Raw genomic sequence first — 16,502 nt, forward strand, 5'->3', positions numbered from 1 at the left:
GTGTATGTGTGTATGTGTGTGTGTGTGTGTGTGAGAGAGAGAGAGAGAGAGAGAGAGAGAGAGAGGGAGAGACAGAGACAGAGACAGAGAGACAGAGAGGGAGACAGAGACACACACACACACACAGAGAGAGAGAGAGAGAGAGAGAGAGAGAGAGAAACAGCACATGGCCTGACTTTAAAGTGTATCCTTTAGCTTCACAGAAACATTAGTGAGCATATTTAACAACCACAGAGGAGAAACACGACTTTGGCATTCAACAGTGTGTTTCCAATGGTATTTTACAAAGAGTAAACAGTGTGTTTCAAATGGTATTTTACAGTTGCTTCTGAAATCAAGGTACCTCCAGAATTCAGAGATGCATTCTGTCAACAGAGGTGTTAGCTTACTAGATGCCACCTACCCACATTACCCACATGCCCTCCTGTTAGAGACACCAAGTTTAAACATTTCAGTACTGATTCTGCCACTGGGACCCCAAATCCGAAAGATCAGTATTTTTCAGACAATAAACAGAAACGACAACAACAAAAGGATTAAAAAATCAGCAAGTGATGGAAATGCAAAGGCTACTCTAGAAACCAAACTCACAGCTTTATTTTAATTGAGCAATTGTGTCACCTGAAAGCATTTCAGCTTTTACAGGGTAAATTAAAATACTGGGATAGTCCTGAACAGAGAGGTTGTACTCAAGGTGGAGAGTGGATGGTCCAGGTTTCCATTGCTTCCAATGAGTGTCATATTCCAGTGAGGTCATTTCCTGACTTCAAAGCATTCATTGGAACTGCCTCCGTCAGCTCTGGTGGTCATAACCTGATGTTTCTTGCAAGACACATTGATCCCTACTTATTCTACTTTTCAGCTGTGCAAGCCCGTGATGAAGAAAAGTCGGGGTCTCTCCGACTATCTTTGGGCCTGGACCCTTATTCTGAGCACCCTGTCGGGAAGAAGGTGGGGGCATTTTCTTTAAAATCTGCATGACAATTTCTGTAATTTTTCATTTATTCCATCAGGGGGAAGAATATTGTCCATGGATGAATTCATGACTAAGGGAATTCAGGAAACTTTACTGCAATAAAATTTCAGCTAAGACTAAAGAAGAATAGAACATGAAAATAACTTTCTTGTTTGGATGCTCACTAGAATACACTTAGCAAGCTTTATTTTGAAATTTAAACTAGGAAATTATGGATTCAACCTTTAAGTCTGATGCTGAACTTTTCAGTTTTCATTTGTAACTGAGCAAAATAAATATACTTTCCTAATTTATGGGAAAAGTTACCAGATTAATCTCTGTATGCCCTGTATGTTATAAGTTAATTTTCAACAAGAAATTTTCTAAACATTTGCAAAATCATAGAGTAACTTACAAAAAGCATGGAAGGTAAAGTAATATTTTAAAATAAAAAAGTTAAAATAATATTTATAATTTGAATGCCATATGGTTATAAATACATGCATATTGTGTTTTAAACCATGGTTAAATCTATAGAGATAGAATATTCCAGATGATTGTTGTAAAATACTAGATAAAAATTAAATTTTGCTAATCTAGCATTAATACGAGGAAGAAGTGTTGTAAATAAATTTTAGTACGTTGAACTAATAAATATGTTTTCTGATGATCCAATAAAGAACATGAGATATTGTAATAGCAACTATCTAAATGATCAAATATTTTATATTGTTCTCTACTTTAGCAGTTTTTTGTTCAGTTTATTCTTGTGCCTCATTAAAAGGTATTCAACATATAATAAAATCCTGGACTCCTTGAAGTATAATCTTTATGAGTAAAAATCAGAGATATGGAATCATCTGGAAAGGCAGAAATTTCTGAGGATTGGTTTTAAACGAGATGTTGACTGTGTTATTTTTTAGTATTACCACATAAACAAATATGGGAAGAACAAGACACACATTACTGTCTGATACTCTTAATTTGAGGAGTTAAGTGAGCAGTGATTTTTGAAAAATTATATGAAGTGTTACTATTATAATGACCTGTAGATGGAGTTAGTGCACAGTGTTTTATTACAGAGTTGTTCATGTGGAATCAAAAGCAGGTTCAGTAACTGACATTTCTCTTCAAAATGAGTATTCAGTTTAGGGCACTCTGTGTTGTTATTGATATTTATATTCCCCCAAAGTCATCTTAGTCCTTCTCCTAGAGTTGTGTGGCAGTTGTAATTTTATATAGGAAATTAGACGTAAGGTTGAAGATGAGCCTGATTACAAAATCACAATAAAGAAAGATTTCCATTCCCAATGGAATAGCAGGGATGAATTTTTTTAGGGGGGTGGGTGGGTGGAAGGGGCTGATCTCTTTGCATTCCAATTCAAACAATTGCTGAAAGCAAGATTCACAAGCTGAACAGATTGCTTGCGTTTTACATAAGCTGTGGAAACACACGCACAGATAAAGGTAACAGATACCAGGGATTCTGAGGGTTGTGTTAGCAGTCTAACCACCTTCTGATGATTTTCTAACTCATCATCTTTTCCTTCCTAAATTCATTGCTTTGTCCCTAAGAGCTTTCTCTGTGGGGAGTTTCGTGAATCCCTAGGTGTGTTCTCATCTCTTCATCTTTATCATGATAACCTTCCAGTGTCCTTGAAAGGTGATGGATGGCATTTGGTTTGTGACATTGAATTTTTACCAGTAGTCACTTATAGAAAACCGATCCTGCTTTTTTGCCTTGCTGCTGTCATTTGGTAATGAAACGTGCAAGAAGTCACAAGCTCACTGAAAACTTTACTTAAAACACAAAAGGAGACAGCAAGGTGTTTAATTTTGCTAAATGAGAGTAACCTCTCAATCTGTGGGACGTGAATGGATTAATGTTTAATTTAAGGAATGAAAAATGGTCGTGTGGAAATAAATTCTATATATTTAGTACCATAGAGAAATTTTATTTATAAATTTTGATTTAAAACTTTATCAGAAAAGGCAATTATTGGAAGTATATACACCTCAATTAACATCTGTACAGTCATAATAGGCATCCAGAACAGAAGCAGTGAAGAGTCACATTAAAGTTTATACTTTTAGTATTGAATATCTTTTATGCATTTATCCATGAAAGAATCAGTACTAGAAAAACAAATTAACTTACATCTTTAAAGTGGTAGTTATCTGCATTCAATCTTTCCTTATTCCCTTCTATTTGGTGTATGATGTTTTAAATATCTGCAGGTTTTAAATAAAATTTTATAAAATTAAGAAAAAGGGAAGTGGTCTGAATTTTGCTTATACAAAGTTAGTTACTTGCAAAACAGCGTTATTTTCCTGAGGTGATAATAGATTATATTTGTTGTCCCCTGTCAAATAAGTGAATTCTGGTTTAAAACACTACTGTTTTGCTCACATTATTGATTAACCATATAACTATGTAGAAGTGAAACAAAAAGAATACTAAAATTTAAATATGAAGTATAGATATGTTACCCTTCCTTAATTTTACACCTTATATCCACTTGAGCTTTTCATTCAAGGTCAGAGTTTTCCCTGAAATTTGTCATCAAGTGGAATTTTTTTCTAAGATAGAAACTACTTCTCTCCAAGGATTTTGAAGGTGTCATGCTAGTCATTACGTAAAACACGATTAATTCTGCATAGATAATAAATTGGGTGGTATAAGAAACACAAAATATGGGAAGTGAAGCTCTATATGGTTGAAAGCTAGAATAATAATGCTGAGAGACTATATCCCCAAATATAAAGAACAGGAATGGCCATTACTCTACAGAAGGTTGGAAATAAAGTCTTATTCCAGAAAGTGGAAAACCTCATTTCTAGCCCCTGCTTTGCTCTTAAGTAGTTGTGTCTTAAATACGATGCTGCCCTACATCTAGAGTGCACCTTACATCAAGAGTGTTGCTTTTCTCAACAGTTCTACTATGTCTAAACCCAGAAATGAGAAAGATACAGAAAATAAAGGTTTGAATGAATTTTCATTTTTTCATGCATCTTAAGGGGAATCAATACACCCACAGTAAAAAAAAATAAAGAAAATAATAAATGACTTATATATCTTCCTTTTCTGAATATCTTAAAAGAACATCGAGAACTTCAAAAGCACAAATGTATGGAAAGGAAATGGAAGGAGTTTTGATACAGAAAAATGTGCTATTAAATAAAACCCTTTGAGTTACTTGTGAAACTCACATATGTAGATAAGTGTAAATCATTTAGATCAAGACCTCCAAAATGTTTCTTGTAGTATGACTTAACAGTTTTGTTTGCTCAGAGAAGATATGTCTCTTCTAGAACTTGCTGTGCTGAGAACTGAAAACCTAGAGTTAGAACTCATTTTCCATATTAAAATTAAAACCTGTCACCAATGAGGCCACATAGGAGACAAGAATCTGAGTTATAATGACGTTCAAACTCCCAACAGCATGGAAAGTAAGAAACTCCAAGAAAGGTATTGAATTGTAAGAGGTTTCATTGAAAATTTGATGCTATTATTTTCTATATTCTCCCCTCAGCTATGGGCAGCCCTCCCAAGATGAACTTAAAGACAACACCACTGTCTTCACAAGGATTTTGGACCGACTGCTGGACGGTTATGATAATCGTCTGAGACCAGGTTTGGGAGGTGAGTTACATTCTTGCATTTTTCTTTTAGAAAGTTTAGTTATTATTGAATATTTACTTATCTACCTTTAATTTCTTTTTAAGCAGTAAGTAAAAATGTTAGCATATTGGTTGATAATTAATGATATTCAATAGTTCAGTGCTATTTCAATCTACTAAGATCATTTTGTGCACATAGCTATCTATATATTGTGATGGACAGGCACAAAATTCTCACAATGACAGGAAAGAGATACATATTTTTGCAAGCACAATTTTTTCTGTTTAATAAATTGATTGAATAAAAATGAAGATAATGTTTTCCTTTTCAGTATAAGCTATATTAACTTCACCTGTTATATCTGTACTGAATTCAAAAGGTATCTATAATTCTATGCTAGAAATACTTATTTTAGAATATTGTGTTGCCAATCATATCTTTGTGTTATATTTCTCTATCTCTATAATGAAAAGTGAATAGAATAGATGGTAATATTTTATTTTTAAACCATGTATTTGAATGTTATTCTATAGTTCTCTTTAGTAAATTTTCATGCTTATTTAAAAATAATTGATTAATTGACTAATGAATTTGTTTGGGAAAAAATAATGATTAATACTATATATACATAATAGATATACACACATATGTATGTATACACACACAATAATCAGTGAAAAATAACACACAACTTCATGTATTTGAATTAAGGCAACTGAAGCCATAGAAAACTATTTGCCTTAAAGTAAAACAAGGAAAGCAAGGAAAGAAATTGAAAGTCTAAGTCTCACAGGAAACCCACATACCACTGTATGACTCTAAGTTACAGCCACTTTCTCACCTGTTTCAAAGGAACAGAATCCAATGGTAATATTTAATTAGCAGTATGAAAAGCCTCTGTTTAGGTTAGCCAGAACACGTAAAGAAAGCTAATCTTAAGAACTCACACACTACTTTTCAAACAAAATGGTATCATGGATTTAGAATCATTCATTCATTGTTCAGAAATGGGACTGGAATGAAAGACTTGGTACATACTAGACATATTTTACTAGTGAATTATATTCCCAGATCCCCGTTGAAATTACATAGCTTGTATTTTATGATCACATGTCAGGGATTTGTTGTTCTATTTTGAAGTTCCCAAATATCATTAGCATCTAATGATATTTGGTTAAGAGAAAAATGGCTCACCATTGCCAAAGTTTCAGATTTTGTATATATATATATATATATATATATATACTATTTTATATATTCTTATCAAGTGTACTTTCTTATCAAGTTCAAACATTAATTTTTGGACATGATATTTCTTTAGGTTTGTTCTCAACCTTCTGTTCCTTTAACTCATGGGGAGAAAATATTATTCTAAATTTGCTGAGTATACCATATAGTATATATAAACTCAGATACTAGGATATATGAGGAAAGAGGGTAAACACATTGAGTCTAGTGTTTCAGAAAGCACCTAGGGAGCATAGGAAGACTCATTGTCAAAAAAAAAAACTTTAAATTTGAGACAGAGTGATGATAAAATGGACAGTATGGCTCTGTTCATAATGCAGTTATATAATTGTATGTCTAAGCATCTGAATTGAAAAATTGCTCTTGTTATATACAGTTTAAATAAATTTACAAAGACTAAAACTAAAGGATCAAGCATTCACTGGCTTGTTGATACAGATTAAAAAAGTAAACTCTTCTGAAAATGCTGATAAATTATATAAATCCTTTCCTGAATGTCTATCCTGTCCCAGGTCGATCCTTACAATAGCAGCAGAATGAAGCTCATATGCCAAACCTTCATTCATTCTAGTTTATGAAATCGTATTTGTGTCTATAAATGTCCTCTGAAAGGTGTGCATGTGACTTTCAGTTTGAGAATTTTATACAAACACACACACACACACAAACACACACACACTTGCTTTAATAATCAGTCATGATTATACTCTTATTACAGTCTAAATAACAGAGCATTATTGCTGATTTTCATATATATTATTATTAACCATATGTACTTACTCTTTACAAATGTACTCTACATACACTTAAACCTCGGATATATATATATATATATATATATATATATATATATATATATATATATATATATATGTATGGCAAATGAAGAAACAGCCTAAAATATATTTTAATGTGAAAAATTGAGAACTATATCAGGAGATTTATTTTTAATTGTATTATTTTATTAATTTACATTCTAAAAGTTACTCCCCTGTTTCAGGTCATCCTTCCTCAAGTTCTTTGCCCCCCCCCCCCCCGCACACACAGACAAGCAAAGACATGCTGCCTCTGAGAAAGTGCTCCCCCATCTGCCCATCCACCACCACCTCACCCCCACCAGCACCTCTTCCCTTGGGCATCAAGTGTCCACAGGATTAAGCTCATCCTCTCCCACTGAGACTTCTTTAAACAAATGACTACATTAGTTTATCAAAATAATACTTTTTAAAATTATATAATCACTTAATCTCTGAAAATAGTAAAACAGACTTGTGGTTTATTTCTGTGAACAGAAATACTGGTTTATTCCATAAAGACTATGTATACTCCTGCAAGATAACTGAAATTCAGAATATAGAAAAACACATTTTTAAAATAAGGTATTTTAATCTCTAGAAATAATTTTGCTGTCTTTCATTCTCGAAAATGCTGAATTAAAGAATGTGATAGCTATAAAAAACCAAAGGAAAACACAGGTGAAATCATCTGTTTCTGTTTTAAATATTGGCCTGGAATATAAATAACCTTATTTTATAAATTTTGATGATATTCTTCATTTTAAGACACAAATATGTGATTCTTTTAAGGTTAAAACAGTTTATATACATTTTGATGCTTATTGTAGTTAGAATATGAACTATACTTCCAAGACATTGATTTTATAAATTCATAGGCAGCTATGAATTTATAGAAAATGGATAACTTTGGTACTGACTGGATAAATAAAAATACTTTTATTTTCTTTGGGTATAAAGCATTTAATTTTATGTTTGCTATAAATTTCAAATAATTCAAGCATAGCATGGTTAATTATGAATTCATTTAACAAAATGGGCTCCATATCTAATTAGAATTATGACTATTTTTTGACATAACTCTTTTATTCTCAGAAGAAAATAGTATGGAAAGGAAGAGCAGAATCTTTATCTTTTTTCTTCCATTTGTTTGTTTGTTTATTTATTCACTTTACATGCTGATTGCTGTCCCCCACCTCCTGTGGGTCCCCTCCTTCCCCCATATCCCCTCTCCTTCTCCTCTGAGAGGGGGGAAGCCTCCCCTGAGTATCCCCCTTCCCTCCCTTTCCACTGGCACATCAAGTCTCAAGCAGAATCTTTATCTTATGTGAAAATGCAGCAAAGGTTTTCCTGTAGCTTGTACATGGCTATATCTGAGATGTTGTTCTCTTAGAAAAGGGCCCTGCTGTCTTCTTTATTATGGTAAAACTGTGAAAAAGACAGGGAGTTTTGTTCTGAATATCCACACAGAATGATATTGAAACTTAACATTATGTAAACAATCCCTCCATATGCAGATCCTCCATGATTTATTTAGTTTTATTATTTGAGAGTGTATACCAGGATGGAAGTAGGAATGAAATTCATTACTTCATAGATCCACGTATTGGAAATTAACTTGAGGATATTAATAATACTATTTTAAAAGGCTAGGACCAAGAGTCAACCAGAGGAAGAGGAAATGGAATTATAACATGAATAGAAATATTCTGACAGGGATTGTGGTTTTCTGTTGTGCATAGTTGAACTTAAATAGATTAGAACAAGTACAACATCAAGTCTCTAATCTACAAAGAACAAAAAGAAATTAAGGAGCCACTAAAATGCATACATAAAACACAACGTAATTGTATTTGATAAGAAAATTAGAATTCAAACTATGAATAGCTAGAAAATTTATAGAATCATCAACAACTACCAGATTTTTTTCTAATATATAATCTCTTGCTTTCATGGTAAGAAAACAAGAGAATCTTCTTCCACCAGGTAATTCAAAGAGTGTTTAAATAAACCAAGTTCAAGTCTAAAAGTTTGACATAGAGAAGTAAAGACTGAAGATCAGAAAGAATGGGAAGATAAGAAAAGATAACTTCAAGTAGAAGCAAACAAAGGCTAGGAGATGAGGAGTGGGAACAAAAGGCTCTCAGCAGCACCTCTGTGACAGACAGGACTAGAGACCATTCTGAAGCAGAGAAGGCGGGCTGGGCAGACGTAGAGACAGGAAGCTTCTTATATTTGTCCATAAACAGGAACAAATGGAAAGTCTTCAACGAATCCAATTTCTAATTTTTTATTCCATGTGTTAAAATGAACTATGGATGGCTGGATGTTTGTGACTTTCCCCCAACTTAACAACTGAATAGACTTGGGCAAAATTTGATGTTTCTTTATATAGGCTCCATTCAAATTTCTGGAATCATAAAACAATAAGCCACAGACAGAGACAAAATGCTTGCTGCTGAAGAGACTCTTCAGGGGCTCTAAGAACAAACACTACAAGCAATACCCTTCTAGATATATCGTTTCTCTTTTGATTCTTTCATAAAAATGGAGGAGACCACTTCCCTTTTATGATATGCTTCAGTCTCTCTGTAAATCAGGCTGGCATACAGGGAATGTTCTGTACTGCACAGGTCTCCTCACTAGCCTAAAGTTGTCTTCTTCCTCGTGTTTCAGGCAGCTGCCTTTTAAAATAAGCTTTCATCTAAAAACAAATTCATCTCAAAAACAATTTCCTCTAAATCCATGTTTAAGTAGAATATGAATGAGGGAGAGAACAAGGGATAAAATCTTGGTGAAGACACAACTGAACAGCATTCAAAGACAGTTCCCATTCTCTTTTTCTTTCTGGTGTTTCTTGGAAATGTTGTTAACAATTTCTAGATTTATTTTTAAATTTAATTGCAACAAAGAATGCATGGACAGACAGACAGCTCTCCAAGATTTCCTCACCAAACCACACAGATAAGGAAAGCCAATGAAAGAGATAGAAGTGAATATTTCTAACATTACAAGCATAGGTGGTTGAGTAGAAAAGTAGTTCATAATGTTTTTAGACAGACAGTATTAACAGACTGTAATTAAATATTTTCTTTGTGTTTTCAGTATTAATTTATTTCAATTCCTTGGTTTTGATCTTTATTTTATTGCTAGAGGAAAAACAATGGTTAATAAGGATCTAAGTAACTCCTTGAGCCATTGGCAACCCTAGATACTCAAAGTCTTTTAGAAGTCTCATGTTAAAGAATTAATCTATGTTTCTTGGTACATGTACTGGCTACTTTTATATCAACCTAATGCAATATGAAGTCATTTGGAAGCAGGAAACTCAATTGAAATACTGTCCCCCATTAGATTGGCATGTACCCTATGTGTGGTGCCTCTTCTTAATTGACGATCCAGGTGGAAGCTTCCAGGTGCTTCCATTCTAAACAGGTGATCTTGCATGTTGCAAGAAAATATTTAGAGCAATACATAAGGAAACATGACATTAAAAAGCATTGTTCCATGTCTTGTGAATCAGCTATTTCTTCTAGGTAGGCCAGAACTGAGTTCTGACTTTGATTTCTCTTGGTGAGGATGTGTGATGTGGAAATGTATGCTGAAGTAAACTGCTTCTTTGCCAAGCTGTGTTTGATCATGGTGGTTATCACAGCAAGAGAAAAATCTAACTAAAACAGTACAATTTATCTTTATCATGGAGGAAGGAGAACCAGGAGTTCAAAGTCATCATGTGTATCAAAATAAATTTAGGCAAGCTTTGCTACAAGACACACTGCTTCAAAATGAACAAAGAAGATTAAATAAATAATTTCCCAGTCTTCAGTTAGTCAAACCCATACAAAATCTTTTAGACTAATTGTTAACACAATGATTACAAGAAAAATCAGTTCGAAAGAGTCAACTGGGCTGAAGTTCTTTATCACTGAAAAAAAATTGTATTTGTTAATTAGGAAATATACTTGCATTTTGTTATTTTTATCAAATATTTGAAAAATAGCAAACTAAAGGAAAGCAAACGTGAGTAGACTGTTGCATATTTTGTGTAATTGTTAAAAGTTTAAGTCGCTAGAATTGAGGAAAATATTAAAAATTACTCATTTTAAAATTTACTTTTATTTTACATTAAAAATTTAATTTATGAACTTCATTATTTCAAAGATGATTTGCAAATAAAATAAGTATCAGCACCCTAAATTAACTAGACCCAAAGACCATACACACCAATGAACTGTGCAGTTAGGTTTTGGGCCTGAGTTGTGCAGAAGGTCTTAAAGGAGATTGTTTTTCAAATGATAATACTGTCAGAGATATTTCATTACTGTTGATGGATAAGGACATAAAAATAGATTTGATAGTGAAGAAGTAGAATCCAATGTGAAATGCCACAGCCTCAGAATGACTATTTTAATTCTCTTTAAAAATCTAATTTAATTGGCTAATTTATAAGATAGCTGGTATTAAAAAAATAACTTCCATTACTTTTTGGCTTCCTGGGTAGTATTGAGATCAGAGAGAAATATAATATTCATGTTTAACTAACATTAAAGCACTGATTACTTATTTGTGTTTGGAAGAATTTTAAACAGCTTATATATCTTTTACAATGTAATAGTGTTAGATAAAATTAAAAAGGTTGTATTTATTAAAAAATATCAAAAAAGGCAATTTAAAGGGTACTGCTTATTTAATCTCTTCTCATTGGTGTTATATATATTTTATAAGAAAATGATCTTGAATAGAGGATTTAACATTTCTATACTTCGAATCCTTCCCTTAAAATTTATTATACTTTTTATGGAACTGGAATGCAAACCGTGGAACAGATGTTCAGATATTTGGAAATGCAACACCCTTCCACAGGAATAGTAGACTGAGACAGTCTGTGACATAGTTGTATTTGTAGAGAAAGACAGCCGACCAAAGCCCCAGGAGACATGGTTCAATGAACAGAGAATCCCTCTGACTCTTTACTAGCTGAGATCTCCAGTTGGCTCAAGAATCCAACTTACGTAACGGTTCTCTAAGCTAACTAAGGACTGTTATCACATATTTATAAACATTCTATTCTAGTCTTTCCTGTTGTATGTCAGTCATCTTCATGACCAATGCCCAAGAGTTTCCTCTGTGATAAAAGGAAACCACCGAGACTAGACTCAGGTCACAGAGGCCAGTCCTAGAAAATGGGAATGGGTAATTTCTTCTCCCCCTATAATTAACCTTTTCCTATCCTTTGCATTTCTCATCTTTATTCCAGTTCCATGGTGGAGTCCCTTAAATATTTTCTGTGTATTATTTCACTTGATGGTAGAATGTGAACTCTATAAATTTATACATTTTTTTCTGAGAGAAGAATCTGAATCACAGAGAACTACTTTGAATTTAACAGAAAGCTAGTTTCTTTGTAATGGGATATTATTCAATATTACTTTGCTGTTAACATAGATCTCAAATACTACATGGGATATCCAAACTAAACCTTTAAATATACATATACATATAAAAATAATTTGTTTCCAAAACTTTTCTTCAAGTGAGCACTCTCTCAAAAGATACCATTCCTATGATCATAGAAAGAAGAAAATTCTCAGTAGAAATGAGGTGTAAATCATGCCCGATAGAAAAATCAATCTTTATTTCACAAAGATGCTTGTATTATTTGAGAAACTTAAATCCCAAACCACTAAATGGTCAAGGACTTGCTAGATGTCTTAAGACATAACTCTTTACCTTATGTCCAGTTTTAGTTGGTAAACACAAATTAGGTTGATTTACAAATCAACCAGGGAAGAATTTATTTCTTTTTTTTTTTTATGGCATTAGGAGAATAGAAAGACTGGGGACAAATGTGGTTTCAGTGCAATACATTGGTATTTGTGTGGGAACCCAGAATAGTGTCAGCTTTTCAAAAGAACCATTTTAAACTAAGATTTTTGCATTAATTTTATGATGCTGAGTAATGTTATTCATTTGGTCTTGATATCAGATTTCATAAATTAAGAATGCATAAAAAATTTCCCAATGAATATTTCTGAATTGCTCAGTTGACAGCATTTCTTAGAACATGTGGCTAATGCCCCATTAAACAAGATGTTGTGATGAGTATTGCTAACACGTTGCCCGCAACTCTCCGGTCTTCATATTCTTTTTATTACAGTCATCTTACACCTCACTATTTACAGAGCATCAGTTGTTTTCCGGAGGTTCGAGTAGCATATTGCTACTTCTGCACCCAAAGGCTTTCTGGGGCATCAGTCCAAAGGTCGGCTGCTTTCTGCCATCGACTCCAATGCAGTCTCCTTACTTCCAAGCATTATCTCCTATTGGTATCATTAGCATCTCCAGGCTCCAGACATCTTGATCATTTTCTTCTATCCATTCCATAGTAATCTTCCCACCTGTCTATCTTACACCTATCTATCAAGTCTTACTTAAATAAATTTTCATTTATAAAGCTAAGAGATGTGCTACAGAACAGAAATATTAGTGGTTTTTCTCATGATTTTATTACTGTTATATAGAATTATATCTATTTAGCACACTCAAAATGACAAGTAATTTCAATTCATACATGTAACAGATGTAAATCACATTAATTTTCATTTTAGCTTTCATTTATTCACTTATAAACTGAAACAAAAATAAATTTTACAAAGATGCAAGGAGGGTACCTAAAAATCACATAGCTTTCCTAGTAGAAAATCAGAGTTAAATTGGACACCTTATATGATCAATTGAATCCAGTCATCTTAATTTTACTATACTTTTTTCCCTTATGCCTCTGGCACTGATTGGCCTTTTGAAATATCACTTGAAAGCCTTTATTATTTCAATCCTTTCTCTGGGTTTTGGCATTGTTGGAAAGTCCAGATTAAAAGAGATTTGTTCCCTGGCATTTAGCTGATGTAACCATTGTATGTTTAGACACACCACTGAAAGGTAGGCTTGCTTAAGAACTTATATTTTATATTAAATTTCTTATTTTGATTTATCATTATGTTCTCTAAATAGGCAAAAATATTCATCATTGTGACTCCATTTTCTTTCTTTCTTTCTTTCTTTCTTTCTTTCTTTCTTTCTTTCTTTCTTTCTTTCTTTCTTTCTTTCTTTCTTTCTTTCTTTCTTCCTTTCTTCCTTTCTTCCTTTCTTCCTTTCTTCCTTTCTTCCTTTCTTCCTTTCTTTCTTCTTCTTCCTTTTTTTGGTTTTCCAAGACAGGGTTTCTCTATATAGTCCTGGTTGTCCTGGAACTCACTCTGTAGACCAGGCTCAAACCCAGAAATCTGCCTGCCTCTGCCTCCTAAGTGCTGTGATTAAAGGTGTGTGCCACCACTGCCCAGCATGTGACTCCATTTCTATTAAGTAATTATATATTATTTCCTTGACAACATGAATATATGCATATATTTATACTTAAAATCATTGAATTTCAATTACATTGACAGTGGTAAGGTCTTTATAAGGAAAACACCTTTGGTGAAATTCTTTGAATATTTTTATCTTTGAACAGTTCTTCCACTCAAGTTATTTTAATTGATTTATATTTTTCAGCCAAGTCTTTAGTTACATAAGGGTTTCAGTCATATTTGGTTTGGACTTGGTTATACCTATTTTTACCTATCTTATTTAAGGCTCCTGACTGCTGATATATGCTAAGAAGAACATATTGAAACATAAAATATGTTGTTTTCTTTTCATGTGATCTCTAGAAAGATGCTGGTATCATCCATATATGACCAAGGACATGTTAGTATGATATTAAATAAGTGAATTCTAGTTTTAGAGTATATGATTTAATTTTAATCTTCCTTAATTGAAATAGGTAGGTAGGTAGCAAGATAAATGATCTATAGACAAGTAGATTGATAGACAGATAGACAGATAGATAGATAGATTGATATTACTTGTGACTTACATTGAGGAGAAGGACTGAGAGGAATATATTTTCTAAGCCTGAGGGCAAAATAAGCTTGCATAGCAATGCTTAAAGATCTCAACTAGAGAACATAGAGAATTGGGTATTTCTATTTACCCTTGGTGCTGGACCTAAAGTGATATTAGTTTCAACTCACCGCTTATCCTACATAGGGAGGTAGCCATGCCACTGAGTTTTGCTGAGATTTGCCTGAGACTTGCTGATTGGGATTATAAAAAAGAGTGACTCACAGACCTCTCAGGGCATTCCTGGTATGCTACTTGTGAAAAGTCCATTTTGGTCAAAAAGTTTTCCTTTTTACTCTGAAATTTGGCTGAGATGAAAGATGTATGGTATAAGGATAGTCACAGATGAATGAAAATGTAATTTAAATGTTGACATTTTTGCTATTTTCTTGAGATTTTTAACCTGGTTTAAATTTAGCCCCAAATGTCATCTATTCTGCGAGCTTCAGACTCAACATAAAACTTTGGAAACAAACAGGCCAGTAGGACTGACTCATTTACTTAGAACACCATGTCTTATGGACATTAAGATGGGAAAAGGCAGAGAAAGAGTTCATTTTCTTGCTGGAATTGCTTTGTGCCTCTCAAGAGCTGTGTGTCATTTGACTGTGCATCTTCCTTCTCTTATTACATCATTCATCCTTCCCTGCTAATCTCTGCAATCCCTCATCGGCATACTTCAGGTATGCAGCTTCTGTTTCCCTCCCCTCTGTTCACTTCTATTCCTTCCCCTTCTTTCTATCCCCTCCCTCTTCCCTTTGTCTAGGTTCTCATTCCTCCCTTGCCCTCTCATTCATTTCCCTTCCCACTTTGTTTCTCGTTCCCCTCCCCCTCCTCTTCTCCTCTCCTTCCTTCTTTACCCCTTCCATTCTTTCTGCCTCTCTTCTCCCTCTATTTGTCTTCCTTTCTTTCTCCTTTTTCCTTCCTTCTTGCCTATTTGGAGGATACAAAGGAAAATGCCAGCAACTAGTAGTTGTAAACTTTTTAAAGATAAGCAATTGATTACAGAATATCTTAAGAAAGTCATTTCAGATTGTTAGGACACAGGGATTTAAGGTCAGATTTCTTGTTTTGGGATACAGTGAAAATGAACAAATCTCAGAGGCAGGTGGCTGTTAAACAATAAAGTGAAGTACCTGAAGTTGATGAACTAATATAGTAAATAAGTTTCAGGCCATAAATGAAGAAGAGATGATGAAATAGATTTTTAAAATGTAATTTTAGTCATCCATGCAAATTACTTTACATTTTTGCCTATTTTCTGTAAGGCATGGGTATAATTATGCCTGGCAATTGATGAACCTAAATCTAACCACATATCAGATTTTATTTGTTTGGTACAATGATCTTTACAAATATGACTTCAGACCTTCAAAATTGTTGATTACATAGCTGGTCACCTATTAACCATCAATTTTAAAATAACAAAGGGCAAAAGGTATACTGTAAATCCTCATTTCACTCTTTCAAGCTACTTCCCTGGGCATGGTGATCCAAATTGGGTGATAGTTAAAAAATCTGCCAGTCCAATTTCCTTAACTAGCTATCTTTTGGAATTTCTATAATAGAAGCTAAGTTGCCTTTACACACAAGAAACAGATACTAGTGACATGGATTTGTAAGAGTACCCACAATGGCAAATTCATGCCAAAGTGCAGACAAATAAGTCAGCCTTGAGTTCCTTAAATGTGCATACATCTCAAGAGTGAAAAAATAAAGGTAAATTTTCCAAGTGTAAATTTTCCCAAGGCTCTAAAATCTATTATCTTTCTTTCTGTTCTTTTTCATGATATGTCTATTTTATTGTGTCAAATAAAATATATACTGTAGATATAAAAGATAAGAATTAAAAGAGACACTACATGGTATGATATGCTCTTGCTTTTCTAAATATGTGACATTGATTTTCCCTTTGTTATTGTTTTTTGAAAATTGGTCATGGTGT

The 16,502-nt window shown here is 33.3% G+C and overlaps 1 protein-coding gene across 1 annotated transcript in view; it reads left to right on the forward strand.

Annotated features, from left to right (window-relative positions):
* Positions 1 to 876: 876 nt before the first annotated feature.
* The window catches only part of Gabra1 (gamma-aminobutyric acid type A receptor subunit alpha1), a 46,225-nt gene continuing 30,599 nt past the window's right edge, over positions 877 to 16,502 (forward strand). The window contains exons 1-2 of the mRNA XM_052195528.1: positions 877 to 951; positions 4,489 to 4,598. Coding sequence (XP_052051488.1) covers positions 878 to 951; positions 4,489 to 4,598 — 184 coding nt within the window. The 5' untranslated portion in view covers position 877. The remainder of the gene's footprint in view (positions 952 to 4,488; positions 4,599 to 16,502) is intronic.

The sequence above is a fragment of the Apodemus sylvaticus genome, chromosome 10 (assembly GCF_947179515.1).
Source record: "Apodemus sylvaticus chromosome 10, mApoSyl1.1, whole genome shotgun sequence".
NCBI lineage: Eukaryota > Metazoa > Chordata > Mammalia > Rodentia > Muridae > Apodemus > Apodemus sylvaticus.